This window comes from Mya arenaria, chromosome 14 (assembly GCF_026914265.1).
Source record: "Mya arenaria isolate MELC-2E11 chromosome 14, ASM2691426v1".
NCBI lineage: Eukaryota > Metazoa > Mollusca > Bivalvia > Myida > Myidae > Mya > Mya arenaria.
The window spans coordinates 8,694,918-8,715,961 of NC_069135.1; the positions used below are offsets into that span (position 1 = coordinate 8,694,918).

Consider the following 21,044-nt stretch of genomic DNA (forward strand, 5'->3'; position numbering starts at 1 on the left):
CAACTTGGTCAGAATGATTATCTCTATAAAATCTGGGTCAAGTTCGATATTGGGTCATACGCAGTCAATAACTAGGTCACTAGGTCAATTATTAGAAAAACCTTGTGAACAAAATAGAGGTCACAATTTTAGCCTTATCTTAATGAAACTTGGTCAGTTATTGACTGCGAATGACCCAATATCGAACTTGACCTATATTTTTCTAGAGATGATCATTCTGACCAAGTTGAATTGAGTTAAGCCTAAAATTGTGACCTCTATTGTGTTCACAAGGTTTTTCTACTAATTGACTGGCCTCTAGGGGCCATACTTTTCATTGGATCTTTATGATAATAGGTCAGAATGTTCACTTTATTTAGCAAAGCTACAGGTGAGCGATACAGGGCCATCATGGCCCTCTTGTATGTTAATTGTGATATAATTATTTATAAAGCCTCTGAAAAAACAGCCCTCAAATTAATTCAGAAGCTGCACAATGTCATGCTCAATGGCTTGTAGAGAGCTTTGAGAAAGCTAGCCTGCTAACTTAATTATTCAGAAGACCAAAAATAAACACTAACTATTTTTAAACAATTCATTTGACAGCCCCTCGGAACTGAAAGGATAATTACTGAAATTGATATCAGTGATTTAATGAATGCCTGATATCAGCTCATATTCTGCTAGGCTTTATTTGAACACTGGGGAAAAAGTCAACACACTTTTGGCCAATTTACAACATTTCTGTGGTGGTAAATTATGTATAGTACCTTTGATTTAATATCTGTAGGATTACCTGTGGTCTAAAATAGCTGAATGCTAAACTACTTTTAATTAAAAGGTATTAATGAAGACAGTGTTTCATTTATTAAGGTATTTATTCTGATCAAGGTGGTTGCAGTGAAATGTGCAATAATAATGACTCCCTCCATAAATGGGGAGAGGAGACATTGTTTTTGCTCGAATTGTCTGTCAGGCCATCCATCTGTCAGTCTGTTTGTCCGTCAGTCGGTCACAAATCCATCACAAATCATGTCCGCTCCTTATCTCTTACTCCGCTTGTAGGATTTTGGAATAACTTGCCATGAAGGATTTTGAAATAACTTGCCATGAAGGATTTTGGAATAACTTGCCATGAAGGATTTTGAAATAACTTGCCATGAATGTTCACCATATTTAGACATAGTGCATATGACATGTTCTAACCACCTTGGTTCAAGGTCAAGGTTACACTTAGGTCAAAGGTCATATTACTACATTTTGTAAACAGTCAATATTTCTGGAACCTTTTGAATGATTTGAAATAACTTGCCATAAGTGTTCACCATATTGAGACAATTTGCAGAGGGGGAGACTTCTGTTTTTGGTTACAGAAACAACTGTCTTTATTTTTTGAACTGAGATATTTGTATGTTTTTGCAGGCAGTCAACACATTTAGAATGTGCATTTCAAACAGGCATGAAATTTATGAGAACATAGCAAATGGACAAATAAGCATATTCTGATAATTAACCAAATATTAATTCACTCATATATAGATACACATCTCATCTCATCAGTATATAAAATCAAATTTGTATCCTGTTCTATAAAACCAAATTCATGTCTGTATCCTGTTCTATAAACCAAAATCTTCAGTGGTTTAAATTTGTATACTGTAATATTAAACCACAACATGTAAACATAGACAGGTACAGGTGACTAGATCCTCTTTTTTTTCCATTTCTTTTTATGTATGAATAACAACAACAAAACATATGTTATTGGAAGCAAAAATGAAAGTTTGTTAAAACAAACTGATTGTTTTAAGGTAACCCTGATATATAACCCACAGCAATTATTAGTCAGCAATAAACATTGATAAAATGTTATTAGTGTGTATTTACCAAAATAAATGGATTTTTAGTAACACATAACCATTTTGTTTTGTTTAATACATACCCAAAACCCTTTAACCAGCTGAGATGTTGTGGTTATATTTTATCTACTGGTCCTGCCTCTATTTAAATCTACCTATTCACCTGATTTAAATCAGTAATGGGCTAATGGCTGACTGCTATTTTCCCTTTTTTATGCATGGGAGATTTGAAAAATACTGTCATCTCATTGGACAAAATATAACATTGACCACTTAAGTTATATTGCAGGTTTTCAGTCATAGTGGATGCTTATAAACAGGATCTGCAACTAAATACACTGTACATGTCAAGATTTGAGCAATGTCATGATATATCTTTACCTTTCTATTGGCAATGACACTGAAATTTTGGACAACCCATGTAAATGATCTATTTCTACTTGGCTTTCTGCTACACAATGCTTCATTGTTCAAAGAATGCATTGAACAGGATGTACACAAAAAACATGAAAAAATGAGATATTATTTTACAATGCAAGCAACTTGATTCTAAAATGTGTCAGATCTAAAAAGAAATTTTTCTGTACTGACAGATACCCGGTATGTGAATTTCTCACTTGCAAAGTTATGCATATTAACTCAGAGCAACAGTTAATGAAGCACTCTAAGTGCTACTCACTATCTATAATTTAGCTGTAGAGTTGCCAGTGTATCCTTGGAACAGGTTTGTAAATATATCAGTCATCTCATAGTAAGTCCATTGCAGGGCCATGCTTGTCCTATTCTGTATGCAGCCTGGGCAGAGGCGGGTCTGTTTGATGTGAGCGAACTGCTGAAGCTCCGCAAGCTGGACAGTGACTTGGAGGGACATCCAACCCCTGTGAGTATTGGCAGCCATGACGGTCGTGTTTCATGTGTTAAAATTTATTGATAAAATTTGTGTTATTCATAATCATCGCTTAAAGTGTAAATAACACCAGGCCGTACCATAGCCAAGGTAGTTGCAGTGCAATAGTTGCGGTGTCGCTAGTATATTTTTTTTTCTAGTGACAGATGAAGATTATTTTCAAACTATTAATTTATCTGAAAATCTTTTATGGGAGGCGCTATGGCATGTAGCAGAACATTGTTTACAGCACACCATGTATTTAGACATACCTTGTCTGTTGGATATACGCAGCAATTAAATAAAATGAGATGAAAGTCTACCTTTTAGCCAGGTTTTTCATTGCAGAATTCTTGGTTACAGAATGGTGAAAAACCATGCAGGCAGGCACTCTAGTGTTGTTAATGCACCAGTCAATTGTAACCGCAGCCCCCCCCAGGTCCGGGTGTATACTGGGGATAGCGGGGAAAATGAGCCGTATTTTACCTTTCAGGTGGCCCCGCAGTGCCGAATGAATGCAGTGGTTTTGTTTTTTTAGCATAAATGAAAAATGAATGTCAGAAAAATCTTAAATTGCCTCAATAGCCGAAAGTTGGTAGGAGTAACCTTTAAGATAAATCTGAAGAAAGACAAATATTTAAGGTGAAATGCTACCAAAAATTTTACAGGTCAAACGTCACCAAAGCAAACTGTGTAAGCAGTGCAATCCTGTGTTTATTGACTGGTTGGAATTAAAGTTTAAAGAAAAGCTTTTTTTTATAGTGACCCTGCGGATTCCCAAGCCATTGGTTTAATTGATCCTGTAAAAAACCCAGGGTGTCTTGGGTTACTTGGTTACCATTATCATTTTGCCCTGATTTCACTCAGGCAACCTTTTTTATTGTGACATACATTACAGAGGCTGAACTTCATTGATGTGGCGACAGGTTCCCTGGGACAAGGCCTCGGCTGTGCTGCTGGCATGGCCTACACAGGCAAATACTTTGACAAGTCAGAGTAAGTTTCATTATAAGCTCAACTATTGGAAGAATATATAGTTATACTTCTCACCCTATCATCAGAGTCACACACTTGTAAAGTTTTGTATAAAACCACCTTTAAGACATTCTCTCAGCAAAAACATGATGTATTGTATTTGAACTTGAGATGTGTTTTCCCAATTATCTAATCTACTTAATTGAAGGGACTTGCTCATGTTTTGGCAACAAATCTTTTCCCCAAAAATCATCTGAAATACTTAAATTTTATATTATATGACTTATATTATAACTGTTTCACTGTTTGATACTGAAATTGCAGAAAAAAATACTTTTTAAGTTTATAATAAACACTTTTTAAGTTTATAATAATAATCTGCTCTTAGTGGTGTTTGAGCCCACGACAGTACAGTAAAGGAAAATTAGAAAACTGACAATAAAATCTCGCACCCTCAAAGTCTCATACACAATGACAAGATTAACTTGACCTTTTAACCTTTTGTTGAATCGCTTTACTAACGCTATTCAAAATCATGGACTTCAAAGACAATATGTGAGGATATATTAACATTTTTTCCAGCTTCCAGCCATCAGTTTCTTAGTTTTAACACTCCTGATGGTTTGCCTCACTTTATTTCATACATAATTGTCCTTGTTGTTGATGTTATGCGAGTCCTTCAAAAAAAAATATTTGTTTCCAACAATCATGCCCATTGTGTCAGCTAAATAATTGTAAAGTTACCGGTGGCTGCATTGGGGCATGGTGCTTCCATTTCTTTAACGATGATTAATTTGTATTGCAAAAGCTTTCTTGACTTGGACAATATTAGGTTCAGAAAATGTGCTCCATGGAAAGTTATTTCTTAAATGCTACTAATATCCAGATAATTTCTTGGCTGATGAAAGACAGATAATTACAGTTGTGTATGATAAGTATTTACTGTTGTTTCTCCATGCACCTATTATGTACATGTTATTTCTTCTGTGGCTGTTCCAGTTACCGTGTGTACTGCCTGGTTGGGGATGGTGAGAGTGCGGAGGGCTCAATCTGGGAGGCTCTCTCCTTTGCTAGCTTCTACAAACTGGACAACTTGGTCGCCGTCTTTGATGTGAACCGCCTTGGTCAGAGTGACCCAGCTATGCTGCAGCATGAGATGGACGTCTATGAGGCTAGACTCAAGGCTTTTGGGTAAGATTAACTGACTTGAAGCTTAATTGCCCGCATCTACTAATTAATTACGTTAAACTAATGAAAAATAGGTCGTTTCCCTTTCCAAACATTACAGGGTCAATTCAAGGCATTATTTTCAATGATAAATTATGGTTTAAAGAATGGCAAGAACTGGGCAAGTGGGTGGTTGTGATTCAATCTAGGTCACTTGGTCAAATCTTGGAAGAAAAAAAAATACCCTAAATAAATTCAATCATTTTAAAACAATTATCATGAAATACTTTTCTTGAACAATTATGAATAAAGGTCACCTCAAGTCAAAAACTGGTTCACAAGGTTAAATAAAAAAGAGATAAAATACATTCATAAATTCAACATTTTTTTTATAATTTACTTAAAAAACCTGTTAACAACTAAATTCACTTGCTTTTCTATAAACAATTAAACACCATTCCCAATTACCTCTATTACCTATAGTTCTGCTCCAAACTATTCAATAAGTTTGAATGTAAGAAAAAAGCAATTTTGAATTATCTCCCAGAAACCATACATCCTAATGAAAAAACACCATTGTTAAAATAGAAATATTGCTATAATTTTGAATCCCCTGCCACAGAGTGGGGAGGGGATTATAGGAATGCACTTTGTCTGTCAGTCTGTCTGTCTGTCCATCTGTCCGTATGGCTGTAACATTTTGTGTCCGGGCTATAACTTACTTATGAATTGATGGATTACCATATTACTTGGTACAAATGTTGTCCTCATTGAGACGATGTGCAGTGACCTTGACCCGGGTCAAGGTCACACGAGACATTTAAAGGTCAGAGTACACATGCTTGTGTCCGTGCTATAACTTACTTATGCATTGATGGATTACCATATTACTTGGTACAAATGGTGTCCTCATTGAGACGATGTGCAGTTACCTTGACCCAGGTCCATACCTCAAAGGTCATGGTCACATGAGACATTTAAAGGTCAGAGTACTCATGCTTGTGTCTGCTCTATAACTTACTTAAATGCATTGATGGATTACCATATTACTTGGTACAAATGTTGTTCTCATTGAGACGATGTGCAGTGACCTTGACTCGGGTCCATACCTTAATGGTCAAGGTGACATATGATATTTAAAGGTCATAGTACACATGCTTGTGTCTGGGCTTTTTATATTAGCAGTGAAGGCATGTCAATTCTTACCGGATTTATTGACCTTATACATTTCATGTACTTTTAGCAACAATAACTGAATTGATCCAAGAACTGGAACCAATTGCAAATTGTGCAAGTAATCCATCATGAAGTTTCGGGTCCATATTATGACTATGCTAAATAGAGGATAAGTGATAAATGTTAATTGAAAGTTTTAAACAAGTTGCACAGATTGATACTTAGCACACTCTACCAAGCATTATCATTATGTGCAACAAATTTAATATTTAAAAAAAAAACAATGGACGCAAATGTGATAATATATTTATAACATGTGTTTTCTCTTCAAAAGCAGTAAAACAATGTTATGACGTCAGCACAATATATATGTATCACTTTATCGAAAATACTTCAGGCTTGCTATTTTATTGATGTTATAAATCAAGGACTCATTTTCCTTCCTATTTTTAGCAAAAATAACCTTGACATTGATCTTACCTACACTACACACAATATGAAAAACTTTAAAAAATATCCTTTTATGATATGTTCAAATATCCAAGAATATTAAGGTTACTTATCAAACAACTTGTATTTCCTATATTCCCACTCTTGACCAGTGGTTGTGTACAATTTTTGTCAGATTCAACGTACCGGTCAGGTTGAAAAACAATATATACTAAAAAACAACAGCGGTGGATATAGCCATCCTTTGGACTGCCTTGTGCATACTGCATTGCCCCTTGTTGAATAATGATATAATGTCACGATCATTTAAACCCAACAAAAATATGGTCAATTCCTTATGCATTCGTGTATAGGAAGGGCTTAAGGAAACCTTTCAAAGGATTGAGTTTGGGGCCCATAACACTGTTAATAAAAATAAAAAAAACTGTTTAAACTGAATAACTTTAGTTAGGGTTGACATATTTTAACTAAACTTGTCATTTGGGAAATGTTTATGGAGACCTTTCATAAGATTGTGTTTTTGGGCTACTGGGGTCATGGTCAAGGTCACTACCACTAAAAAAAAAAAATGGTTGAAACTAAATAACTTCAGTTAGGGTTGACCTATCTTGACAAAACTTGGTATAAAGGAAAAGTTTATGAAAACCTTTTATGGAATGGCATTTGGGGCGCCTGGGATCCAGGTCAAGGTCACTGTTACTAAAAATAGAAAACCCTTGAAACTTCAGCAAGGACATATTTTGACTAAACTTGGTATTTAGGTAAAAAGATTATGGACACCTTTCATTGTATTGCGTTTGGGACCGCTTTGGTCAAGGTCAAGGTTACTGTTACTAAAAATAGAAAACTGTTGAAATTGAACCTTACAATGAAGGCTGAAGTTCTTCTAACAGTCATTGAAAACCTGGTTCCGTTGCTTTGGGGCATTTCTTGTTTTTTTTTTATTAAAATGAAAAAAGATGGTCTTAAAATAAGATTTGGGTGACAAATGATAATTTCACTGTAGGGATTTCTATTCTCAGGTGGAACACGTATGTTGTTGATGGGCATGATGTGGAAGTCCTGTGTAAGACCCTGCATGATGCCACCACTGTGAAGGACAAACCCACATGTATACTTGCCAAGACCTTCAAGGGCAAGGGATTGCCAGGTACAATGCTTTCCCTGTTGATCATGATTAAGTCAATAGCAAAATCCTGATCGATAATTTAATGGACAGTTAATGTATTTACAATTAATTGAGGGGAATATCTTCTATCTAACAGACAGAATCCTGTGATCATTTATTTTTGTTGACAAATTTATTACTAGTTTGGATTGTCAAAATAAGGGAAGAATTTAATTTTAACAAGACTAAGAATAAGAGGCTTTTGTTTCCGTGTAGGCATTGAGGACCAGATGAACTGGCATGGGAAGCCAATGGGCACCAAAGCTGATGAATTGATCAAGATACTAAAGGACAACATGTCAAAAGAGGGTCCAATTAACCTGCGGCCCCAGACTATCACAGCCACTGTACCCAAATCGGATATCTCCAACATCCGCTTTGCAGAACCTCTAAAATATGAAATGGGACAACAGGTATTGTGGTGTTGTCACTGTCCGCCAATTTTGTCTCGATTAATATTTTCCTCACCAATTAGTATATGTAAAACACCTGTTATTGATGAGAGTTAACAGTGTAACTATATTATTTTTATGCCCCCGAAGGTGGGCATATTAAAATCGCACCATCCGTCCATCCGTCCGTCCGTCCGGCTCTGTAACTTTCCCTTGTAAGGACAGATTTTAAAATAACTTACCACATGTGTTCCACATACCAAGACGACGTGTGGGGTGCAAGACTTGTGTCCCTACCTCAAAGGTCAAGGTCACACTTAGTGTTTATTCACAATGGAGTGCTGCATATAAGGACATAGAGTATAGGTTGTCGTGTCCGGGCTGTAAGTTTCTCTTGTATGGACAGATTTTAAAATAACTTGCCACATGTGTACCACATACCAAGACGACGTGTCGCGTGCAAGACCCGTGACCCTACCTCAAAGGTCAAGGTCACACTTAGTGTTTATTCACAATGGAGTGCTGCATATAAGGACATAGAGTATAGGTTGTCGTGTCCGGGCTGTAATTTTCCCTTGTATGGACAGATTTTAAAATAACTTGCCAAATGTGTTCCACATACCAAGACGACATGTCGCGTGCAAAACCCGTGTCCCTACCTCAAAGGTCAAGGTCACACTTAGTGTTTATTCACAATGGAGTGCTGCATATAAGGACATAGAGTATAGGTTGTCGTGTCCGGGCTGTAACTTTCTCTTGTATGGACAGATTTTAAAATAACTTGCTACATGTGTTCCACATACCAAGACGACGTGTCGCGTGCAAGACCCGTGTCCCTGCCTCAAAGGTCAAGGTCACACATAGTGTTTATTCACAATGGAGTGCTGCATATAAGGACATAGAGTATAGGTTGTCGTGTCCGGGCTGTAACTTTCCCTTGTATGGACAGATTTTAAAATAACTTGTCACATGTGTTCCACATACCAAGAAGACGTGTCGCGTGCAAGACCCGTGTCCCTACCTCAAAGGTCAAGGTCACACAAGTTTAGTGTTTATTCACAATGGAGTGCTGCATATAAGGACATAGAGTATAGGTTGTCGTGTCCGGGCTGTTACTTTCCCTTGTATGGACAGATTTTAAAATCACTTGCTACATGTGTTCCACATACGAAGACGACGTGTCGTGTGCAAGACCCATGTCCCTACCTCTAAGGTGAAAGATACACTAAGTGTTTATTCACAAGGGAATTCTGAATATAAGGACATAACAGTGTAGGTTGTGAAGTATGGGTGGTATTTTTTTATGTTCAGAGGCAATTTAAAATAACTTGCCATATGTATTTGACACATAAAGGCAAGATCAATTCATGTACTGACCTTGTTCGTAGGTCAATGTCACATTCGGGGGCATTCGTCACATACTGTGACAGCTCTTGTTTATATAATATATAACTGTTATGAGTATTAAATTATGTTCTTTGTAGAAACCAATAGATCGTAGGTGTGAAGCTGATTTTATTCTTGGATGTCTTTCAGGTCGCTACTAGAATGGCCTATGGTGTTGCTTTGGCTAAACTAGGTTCGAGCAATGACAGAGTTATTGCCCTTGATGGTGATACCAAGAATTCAACATTTTCGGACAAGTTTAGGGTAAGCGCTTGTTAGAAAAATTAGAACTTTCAATTCCAATAAAAAAATATATTTGCATGTATGAAAAATTAGAAATTGAAAAAAAAATGCATGTTTGAGGTCTAGACAGAAGTTATTTAATAGAGTTTAGAACTAAATTTGTAGTAAAATTACAAGTTTAGTATTTTCAACAAAAACTACCTACTACTAAATTTCAGTTTGATGATGTCCTTTTATTTAAAAAAAACCCTGATACGTTAAATTGTTACAATGTTATGAATGATCCTTAAGAACCTCGAAAATATGGTTTCGTTTGAGCAGGTTGCCCACCCCGAACGATTCATTGAGTGCTACATTGCGGAGCAGAATCTCGTAGGTGTGGCCATCGGCTGTGCCACCAGGGACAGGACTGTTGCCTTTTGTAGCACTTTTGCAGCATTCTTCACGCGAGCATTTGACCAGATCAGGATGGGCGCCATCTCACAGACTAATGTCAACTTCGCTGGTTCCCATGCTGGCATTTCCATTGGTACTACACTTTTTTTGGCTTAAATCAATGACAAATGTCTTTATGATAAATTAGCATACCCCCTTCGAAAAAGAGAACCCTTGGACATACAGTCTTCAAACTTGGTTGGGAATTTGGTCATAACTTGCTGACTACTATTTGAGACCCTGATTCTTAGATGGATGGTCAAGGTCACCAGACAGTCATATTCAAATCAGGTTTAAAAAAAATAACTAAAATGTTTTGCTTGAAAGTTGCAAGAAATTGATAATGTTCATATTATTATTGATATATTGGTTACAATGTCAATTGACCTTAAACAGCTATCTGTATAACTTGCATTGCACATATTCATAACTTGTGTAATACATTTGATAACCAATTCACTGCTGTCAGGAGGCCGCATGCATGATGTACTGGAAACTATTAACTTCTCAATTTCTATAACAACACTTCAAGACTTGATGCTGATAAAAACAATCTTATTTGGTAAGGTCTACCTTGGTCTTAGCGCAACTCTGTGCAGCTAGCATAATACAGGGGAACTAACTGTGCGAGGGGTTTTGGGATCTCCTTATTAAAGCACTCAACTGGGTTCTTTGTCTCACTTTTAAGATGCTCTTTTGAGGGCCTCCCTGGCTTCAAATTTGAAGCAAACCGAGTAACTATACGGTACTAAAAGCAAATATTAAACAACTGAAGCAACCAGTTAACTTTTTTTTGCGGCCATCTGTGAATCTATGGGCAAATAAAATCCCTGTAATATCATGTGTGAGCTTGAATGCGTTTACAGATTATGCGTTGTTTTGTAGGTGAGGATGGCCCATCCCAGATGGCCCTAGAGGACCTGGCTATGTTCCGGTCCATCCCAGGCTCCACCGTGTTCTACCCAAGTGACGCTGTCTCATGTGAGCGTGCAGTTGAGCTTGCAGCAAACACCCCTGGGGTCTGCTTTATTCGAACCAGCAGACCCAATGTACCCATCATCTATGGGAATGATGAGGTTTTCGAAGCGGGAAAAGCAAAGGTATGGCTTTTTGTATTTTGTAACAGAATGAAAAAATATTAAATGCTGCAGATTATTGATTCAAATACAAGAAGCAAATTTAAGTGGGATTGGCTAGAAACATAAGTGAATGGTCACCCTTAATGTGTCATTTTGCATGACAATGAAAAGTATTGTATGAAATATTGTATATGCATTGCCCCCTTTTAACCCAAATGCTGGCCTTTTGTGGGCCACAGACCCTTCACCAAAATGGTTTCAGCTGCCAGGTCAAACACATCTCTGATCGTGTGTACACAAATTTAAACCATAAGCTATAAGCGTGATAGTTTAGAAAGTTAACAAGTTAAATAAAGTCTCTATATACAAGTCTCCAGACGACTTTATCATGCATTAGACGCATTTGACCGAGTCAACAAAATAATCATACACAACAATAACTAGTCCAAAGCCTTTTAAATCTCACGAAACCTTTCCCTTGCTCTCAGGCAGTATCTCATAAAGATCCAAATTCAATGGGAGCTTTTATGACAAAAAAGTCTGAATACAAGTGGAGCTTTATGACAAAAAAGTCTGTATACAATGGGAGCTTTATGACAAAAAAGTCTGAATACAATGGGAGCTTTTATGACAAAAAAGTCTGAATACAAGTGGAGCTTTATGACAAAAAAGTCTGTATACAATGGGAGCTTTATGACAAAAAAGTCTGAATACAAGTGGAGCTTTATGACAAAAAAGTCTGTATACAATGGGAGCTTTTATGACAAAAAAGTCTGAATACAAGTGGAGCTTTATGACAAAAAAGTCTGTATACAATGGGAGCTTTTATGACAAAAAAGTCTGAATACAAGTGGAGCTTTATGACAAAAAGTCTGTATACAATGGGAGCTTTATGACAAAAAAGTCTGAATACAATGGGAGCTTTTATGACAAAAAACATCAAAATACAAGGGGAGCTTTTATGAAATTTTTTGGTCTTTAATCAGAAATCACTAATGCGAAATAATCGCTATTCCGAAGTAAAAGTTACAGTCCCAATTTGGTATTTCACACCTATTTATCAGTTCTTAATTGAAACCTGATCGTGTCATAGTTTTTCACACCTTACTGTGAATGCACTCGGGCATCGGCTTGAGGTGACAATGCAGCACAATTAGTGCTTGTAAAGAATGACATTGAGCACGCGTATGTTACAAACATTGATGTCAGAAAATGAGCGATTCATTTCGGTGATATAGTATATAATTGCTTCATTAACAAACTTGACAGATACGTAAGAAACACATAAATGGAATCAACAGAGTTCAGAAAGACATCTGACAAACTGAGTAAACAACATGTAATTTCAGTGCTATTTAAACAGGCTTTTTATAAACTGTGCTACATATGTATGTTTTGAATGCATGCATGTGTTGTCATTTGTTTTAAATGTTTTATGTTGTTTATAAAGGTATGATAACAAATTATTTGTCAATAATTTAACAATAAATCAACTAATATTTTATATATGAAAAATAACTCAACCCGAGTGTTTTGTATTGGTAACGTTTAACCGACATTGCAATTTTCACGACTAAGTATTTCACGTCATCTATATTTCGCGAACGCTGTCATTTGCAGAAAATTCTTAATCTGAAACACCGTTAATCCGAAGTAATTTGTTGGGTTCCTACGACTTCGGATTAACAGTGGTCAACTGTAATTACTTACCGGTATTCCCTGCTGCTGCAAATATCAGTCATCATTTGAACATGAATAAAAGCTGTACCTACTGTCCTCACACTTTCAATGGTCATTATCTTACTGCCACAAAGGCATTCAATGTCAATAACAAATCAGCTTTCATTTCGGTCCATGCATACATTTAATTGTCCAAATAATCCTGACAACATGGGGCTCAGAGGGGGTGGGGGGGCCTAATGTTTGACAAACATCTCTTGTTTCTTCCAGTTTCTCAATTTTTTATGAACATTAGTTAACTTGTGTTTCCATGTCAACCACAAATTTTGTCCTGACTTATTATGACTGCATTCATTGTCTGTGTTTAAAACTCCAAATGGATTAAAAGTACAGAAATGAATCATCAAATGTGTCTTTATATATGTTCCGTAAAGATTCTTTTTTAGGAAAGAACTTATTTATAAGCTGGTTGTAATTTTGTTACATTTATGTTTTATAATGTAATTTCATAATGACGTCATGTGCCTGATATTTGGTTGATATCCCATGGACCAGCCAAATTACTTTGAGCCTTGTGAATATTGAGTCAAGTGTGAATGCTAACAAAGAGTAAAACCAATTAGTCCTTTACATTCAGTTTGAGCTAACTAGGAAATTGAGCCAAGTGATAACTAGCCAATGGATTTCGACTGTACTTTATAAATTAATGAAAGCAAATGTACGTCTGAAGGCCAAAATTCCTGTGATGCAGCTAATTTAACCCTCCATGAACCCACTCCAGGTTGTGCGTCGCAGTGACAGTGACAAGGTGACTGTGATTGGATGCTGTGTGACTCTGGTGGAGGCCATAAGGGCGGCTGACAAGCTGGCTCTGGATGGCATCAACATCAGAATTATTGATCCGTTCACACTTAAACCCCTGGACCGAGACACCATCCTATCTAATGCCAAGGAGACTGGGGGCAGGATCATCACTGTCGAGGACCACTATGAGTGGGGTATGGAGTGCTAATTCTGTTTAGTTGAAGTAGGCTAAAACAATCTCTGGATTAATCTAAATTTTCGTCTAGTTATACCCCCGACAAACAAAGTTTGAAGGGGGTATATTGGAGTCACCCTGTGGTCGGTCGGTTGGTTGGTCGATCGATCCGTTTGTCAGTCGGTCCGTTGCAATTTACTTTGTCAGGAGCATAACTTAAAAACTACAGGATGGAATTGGATTAAACTTTATACAATGATAGAGCATAATGAGAGGAAGTGCAGTGTACAATAACCATAACTCTATTCTTGCGTATTACTGAGTTATTGCCCTTTGTTACTTTTGTTTGTCCGGAGTATAACTTGAAAAGTACTGGATGGAATTCATTGGAACTTGATACAATGGTAAAGCACAATGAGAGGAAGTGCAGTGTTCAAGACCCATAACTCTACCTTAGCTAATTACTGAGTATTGCCCTTTATTGTTTTTTTTTGCTGTCAAATATTTTTCCAGACATATACTTGCAAACTACTAGATGGAATTTATTAAAACCTAATACAATGGTAAAGCACAATGAGAGGAAGTGCAGTGCGCAAGAACCATAACTCAATTTCAGCCAGATACAGAGTTACTGCCCTTTGTTACTATTTTCTTGTCCGGAGCATGACTTGAAAACTATTGGATGGAATTTAATAAAACTTCATACAGTGATAGATCATAATGAGAGGGAGTGCAATGTACAGGAACCGCAATTCTATTTCAGCTAATAACAGATTTACTTCCCTTTTCTTGCCTGGAGCATGACTTGAAAACTATTGGATGGAATTTAATAAAACTTCATGCAGTGATAGATCATAATGAGAAGGGGTGCAGTGTACAGGAACCACAATTCTATTTCAGCTAATTACAGAGTTACTGCCCTTTGTTACCTTTTCTTGTCCGGAGCATGACTTGAAAGCTATTGGATGAAATTTAATGAAACTTCATACAGTGATAGACCATTATGAGGGAGTGCAGTGAATAGAAACTGCAATTCTATTTCAGCTAATTACAGAGTTACTGCCCTTTGTTACTTTTTCTTGTCCAGAGCATAACTTGAAAACTATTGGATGGAATTTAATAAAACTTCATACACTGAAAGATCATAATGAGAGGAAGTGCAGTGTACAGGAGCCGCAATTCTATTTCAGCCAGTTACAGAGTTATTGCCCTTTGTTACTTTTTTCTTGTCCTGAGCATAACTTGAAAACTACCGGATAGAATGTAATAAAACTTTATACAATGGTACAGCACAATGAAAAGGAGTTCAGTGTACATGAATTATTACACTATTTTAGCAAATTACAGAGTAATTGCCTTTTTCTGTGTTGTTTTTTTTTGTCAAACTTTTGTCCATACAGTAACTTGAAAACTAATAGATGGAATTTCATAAAACTTCATACAATGATAAATCATAATGAACTGTGGCGTTCGGGGATATTAATCACCTTCGGTGATAGCTCTAGTTATATCTGGATTAATCTTGATTTTGATCTAGTTATATCTGGATTAATCTAGATTTTGATCTAGTTATATCGGGATTAATCTAGATTTTGACCTAGTTATATCTGGAATAATCTAGATTTTGATCTAGTTATATTTGGAATAATCTAGATTTTGATCTAGTTATATAAATTATGTATTAATCTAGATTTTGATCTAGTTATATCTTGATTAGTCTAGATTTTGATGTAAGAATGTGCTTCAGTTTGAAAAAGGTAGCTATAAATCTTGCGCTGGTTTGTTGAATATTAGCAAAATATGTTATCACAAAATGAATTTTGCAAGATCATGTTATATTTGATAAAGAAATATTTATAATTCATACTTTTTTTACTGTATTATGTTTTGCATGCGAGTAGTGGATATGTAATCTGATCCAACACACTCTTAATATTGTCCATGATATTTGTGTACAGGAGGTCTGGGTGATGCTGTGGCGGGAGCTCTTAGTGAGGAGCGAAACATCTGCATCAAGAAGCTTGCCGTACGAGAGGTCCCACGCAGCGGGAAACCTGCAGAACTAATGGAGAAATATGGCATTAGTGCCAACTGTATTGTCAAGGCTGTCCACTCCATGCTAAAGTAACCTGAAACCAAAGATGTGAAATCAGTCCAATAATATGCCATATTGACTTTACCTCTACTTAAAAAAAATCCATCTTCTTAAAATGTTGTTTATGTATAACCAAATGTAACCAACGAACTGTTAGTTAGGTTCTACAATTGTATTGTAACTTTCTTAACGCATTTTAAGTGTTTTGTAAATGTTTTGTGAGTTTTGTGAACATTTTGAATTTGCAAGTTTTATTAATTTTTCCTTCTGTAGTTTTGTAGCTCTTTAATTGTAATGTTTATCTTTTAATTCAGTAGATTTAAGTTGGATTGGAATTATCATGAGCAAGAAGTATTTAGTTATAAACTTTTTGACATATTTTTGAAATTTTGTGATGGAATATAACATATTCAAATGCAGAGTTGAGTGTTTTTGTTCAATTCATCTCAACTTACATCAACTTTTTGGTTTGGTGCATTCCTTGTTACTGGAGAAATTTAAGTACTGTTAATAAATATTAAGCAGACTGTGTTATCTTACAATTCCCATATTCCTCTTCAAAGTCAGTCAAATAAACATGAAATATCAGATCTGAGCAGGTCATTGTTTCCGTTTAACAACTTTCAAACCACTTGTAAGATTTTGATATTATTGACAAAGGATTTGTGCATATAAATTGTAATGTATTGTTACAGCCAGATCAGTCTGAATTCTAAGTCACACTTAACACTTGCATCAGTTCTCTCTCTTTAATTGTCGTAGGAATTTTTAAATGAGTCCACAGAAACAATTGAAACAAATAATTGGCACTGCAAAGTTAGGTTAAGTTTGAAAAGAGAGATGAATGCTAATATTTACACATTTTTAGCTTGACTACTCAAAGAAACGGAGGCTATACTACTTGTCACAGCATTTGCGTCAACATCCGGTTTAAGTTTTAGGGCAAGTTGGCATTTTCACTTATAATCCAATACCTTCGTTCAATTCACTTAATTCTTCACACTGATGTTCAGGACCATCACACAATAAGGTTACATATCATTGATACAAATTATGGTCCCTAATTGACTTAGAAACATAGGTTTAAGGCACATTGTGTTAGGTTTACGTTTGAGGGCAAGTTGGAATTTTTATTTGAGATAGGGTTAACATATTAATACGAACTTGGTATATAGGAAGAGTTTATGGAGTCCTTTCATGAGAATGTGTTTTGGGCATCTAGGGTCAATGTCACTGTACGAAAATGCTTGGTACTGAATAACTTAAGTTATGGTTGACATATTGGGGAGTTTCTGGATATATTTCATTGGATTGTATTTGGAGCCTCTAGGGCCAAGGTCAAGGTCACTGCTACTGAAAATAGATAGCTGTTTGGTACTGAACAACTTAAATTAGGGTTGAATATTGTGACCAAATATGGTAAGTAGGAAAAGTTTATTGAGGACTTGCATTTGTGGTCCCTAGAGTCTAGGTCAAGGTCATTGTTTCTAAAAAGAAAAAAGAAACCCTTGAAACTAAATCTCACAACGACAGCTGTATTTCACTTTTTATTAATATATTATGTTATTGATAAAACATAATTACATAATAAAATTGGGACTATTCACATTGATATATTGTGTAAGACTTTCAAAGTAATAGTTCAACTTTTTTTGATACAGGTCTCTGATTTATGAATAAAAAGCAGTTTATTTCAAACTCAATGCAGGCGGATGCATGATGTACACACGTCTATTCAAACCATGGGTGGCCTACTGGCTCTAGGTACAGGATGGCTATTGATTGCCACCCTCTGGCACATTTGTACAGTTGGTATTCGGCAACAATGGTTTCATTTTGAAACGATGTCGGTTTTCTTTTATCTTTCACTACAGTTTTCTTTTATTTTTCACTACAGTACCTTAGGTTGTGAAGAATATTTTTTCACCGAATTCATATAGATCAACTTAAAAAGCAGCTGTCACAGTCCTGTGACGAATGCCCTTGACCGGGCCTCGTCTGACAGATAGCTATTATATGATCACAATAGATGTTTTATTAAACATCTGTAACCAATGTGGTGAAAGGTACTGTTGATGTCTGATTCTGAATGTCGCTTAGGTCGGCACAAATGGCCTTAACAGGATCCAAGTCTATGAGAGGTATTTGGCTGATTGAACTTGTACGAGTATTTATTATGTCTCCCCCTCTCTGGGGGAGACATATTGTTTTTGCCCTGTCCGTCAGTCCGGTAGTCCGTCAGTCCGTCCGTACGTCACACTTTGTTTCCGATCGATAACTTGAAAACCGCATGACCTAGGATCACCAAACTTGGTAGGGAGGTTGGTCGTGAGGTGTAGAGGATCCCTATTGTTTTTGGGGTCACTAGGTCAAAGGTCAAGGTCGCGGCGACCCCCAATATAAAAAACATTTCTGCTCAAAATCTTGAGAACGGTTTGACCTAGGTTCACCAAACTTGGTAGGGAGGTTGGTCGTGAGGTGTAGAGGATCCCTATTGTTTTTGGGGTCACTAGGTCAAAGGTCAAGGTCGCGGCGACCCCCAATATAAAAAACATTTCTGCTCAAAATCTTGAGAACGGTTTGACCTAGGTTCACCAAACTTGGTAGGGAGGTTGGTCATGAGGTGTAGAAGATCCCTAATGTTTTTGGGGTCACTAGGTCAAAGGTCAAGGTCGCGGCGACCCCCAATGTAAAAAACATTTCCGCTCAATATCTTGAGAATGGTTTGACCTAGGTTCACCAAACTTGGTAGGGAGGAAGTACAAATTTCATGTCCATCATTGATTATTTCTCACCTACAACCACACAATGGGGGAGACATGCGCTTTTTCAAAAAAGCAATCTCTAGTTCATTAATGATTTTAATGTCTCATAATTGTGAAATCCTCACAATAACATTGAATGCTGTACACTTTCATTGGACTGCAGCATTCTCTCCAAGTCAGCCAATAGTTCAGATTTGGAAACTTGTGGTAATCTATAGATCAGTACAAAGTCCATGAATAAACCAGCAGTAAAATGAAAGCGTACCCTGAGAGTTTCTAAGTGATCAGTTTGAGGCACAAAAACAATTTTGGAAATAGCATGCATGACCATTTGGAGATTGTTTGGTCTTGTGGGATTAAGATACTGTATGGATATTAGTTTGTTTTTAATAATTGTGAAGTGGAGATGTGAAACAAATAAGACGGAAAAGATGCAGATTGGATTTGCTACATCTGGGAAGTGCAGTGGCAATGATTTTGCATTCAGAAGCGGAACTGTCAGATGGCGACTGTTAGTGTGTACTAAGGAGGAACTGGAAGGGCTCCCAATGACATCGTCTGTTGTAGTCTCATCATCTCGTATGAACAACATCAAAGTGTAAAAACTGTAAGCCTTGTAGTTTTTTAGAACGACTCGGTGCAACATATGCCTGAATATTAATAATCTTTTGTTGAAGGAAACCACACACTCATCAACCGACGAGGCTTGCACCTTGTGGATAAAAAAAAACAAGTGGCAGTTTTAGCTGTATTCATGTTTTCTACAGTCCACCTGATCCACTCGAGGATGTTGAGAATGAGACGTCAACAAGGTTAATTTGCACAACACTCTGACTATAGCGAAATAAGTCCAATTGTGATGATGCTCTAGTAGCTTTTACAATGTTTCGTCGGTGACTAAAATAAGCTTAAGCAATATATGATATTTTATGAAAAGAATGAAAACTGTTTTAGAGGGCTGACGCAGTATTGCATAAAACAATTTGTAACAATAATTTTCTTGGAAGTTTGTGTTTGGGTATCTGATGTGATTAAGCATCCCTGAACAAAGCCAATGCATATAGTAACCTTCACTTTCCTTTCAAGGCTGTTTTATTGTTCAAGAAAGAAAATGACTTGAATGATACGAGAAGTGAATATATTTGCTATAAAATATTTTTCTATTAGTACCCATTTCGGCGCTAAAATCTCAATCTTGAAGGCGTATGTTACAACGTTTTTCTGACCATTTTGCTTTTGATTAAATACCCAGCCCAATCCAACGCAACTTGCATCTGTATGCACATCAATGATTGATCAAACTGCAAGCAAGCGAAGATTGAATGTGAATCAACAAATTCTATCTTTAAAAATGTTTGGTCTTGCGGTTTGCCATTGCTTCTTTCCTTGTTGTTTCATACTCCTTCAGAGTAATTGGGGGAACATCTCAGACAAAGATATAGTGATTTCACTGTAATATTTTAAACACATTTTCTGTAGTATACCGTTTATGCTATGGAAGAACGCGGCCCATCTGTGTCGGTGTGGGATATTTGTTACTTTAATACATTTCTGGGTCGTTGTCAAGCCCATTTTCACAAACAAGATGGATGTGGAACTTGGCCGTCTTTTCCGAGAAAAAAACAACACATCTCAGCGGATAGCTTTATTCCACATTTTTCAACCCGATAAAGGCTTTGTCCAGGCACTCAAGATATGTTGAAGTGAAAATGCTTAGTAGTCAACAATTCAAAATCAAACCCTGTCTAGTGGCACAAGGCAAGGGCCCAAACGACAATAAACTAGAGACACACATATTTACAGCCCATACCAAAACACAAGTACTAGTAAACAATCTTACTTTACATACACAAATACAAACACCACAGACAAACCTTACCCTAATTAAAATTGCTTTATCGTTAAATGATGATATTACCGCCATGGAACGGCCAATGAAACAAGAGTTCACTGGAACCTGAGTCTACTGCCGGTGTAAACTAGTAAGCATGGCAATAACCTCACACTTGTCCCTTAATAAGTACTAATTAGAAAATATAAGCTTCATCAAGGTATATACAATGGATATTTAGATGGCAATGTACCAGACAACCATGCAAAATGCGATGATATGTCGAAGGCGCATTCATTAGGCCGAATGATAATTTATTGTGTTTTCACAATAAAGTGGTCCTAAAGTAAAGGCTGTTACGTGTTCAAGTATGTCATCTTAACAAGATGGTATCCTTATTTCATTAATACAATGAAAAATATAGGGACAAGCCCAGTAGTTGAAAAACACAAAAAACACCACAACAACAAAAAACACATGTTTTGGGGCAAAAGGCAAG

The 21,044-nt window shown here is 36.5% G+C and overlaps 1 protein-coding gene across 1 annotated transcript in view; it reads left to right on the top strand.

Annotated features, from left to right (window-relative positions):
- The window catches only part of LOC128216848 (transketolase-like), a 28,454-nt gene extending 11,979 nt beyond the window's left edge, over positions 1-16,475 (top strand). Inside the window, exons 3-12 of the mRNA XM_052923533.1 lie at positions 2,605-2,718; positions 3,623-3,720; positions 4,699-4,890; positions 7,515-7,642; positions 7,877-8,073; positions 9,589-9,702; positions 10,003-10,210; positions 11,002-11,216; positions 13,657-13,873; positions 15,813-16,475. Coding sequence (XP_052779493.1) covers positions 2,605-2,718; positions 3,623-3,720; positions 4,699-4,890; positions 7,515-7,642; positions 7,877-8,073; positions 9,589-9,702; positions 10,003-10,210; positions 11,002-11,216; positions 13,657-13,873; positions 15,813-15,982 — 1,653 coding nt within the window. The 3' untranslated portion in view covers positions 15,983-16,475. The remainder of the gene's footprint in view (positions 1-2,604; positions 2,719-3,622; positions 3,721-4,698; positions 4,891-7,514; positions 7,643-7,876; positions 8,074-9,588; positions 9,703-10,002; positions 10,211-11,001; positions 11,217-13,656; positions 13,874-15,812) is intronic.
- Positions 16,476-21,044: the final 4,569 nt, after the last annotated feature.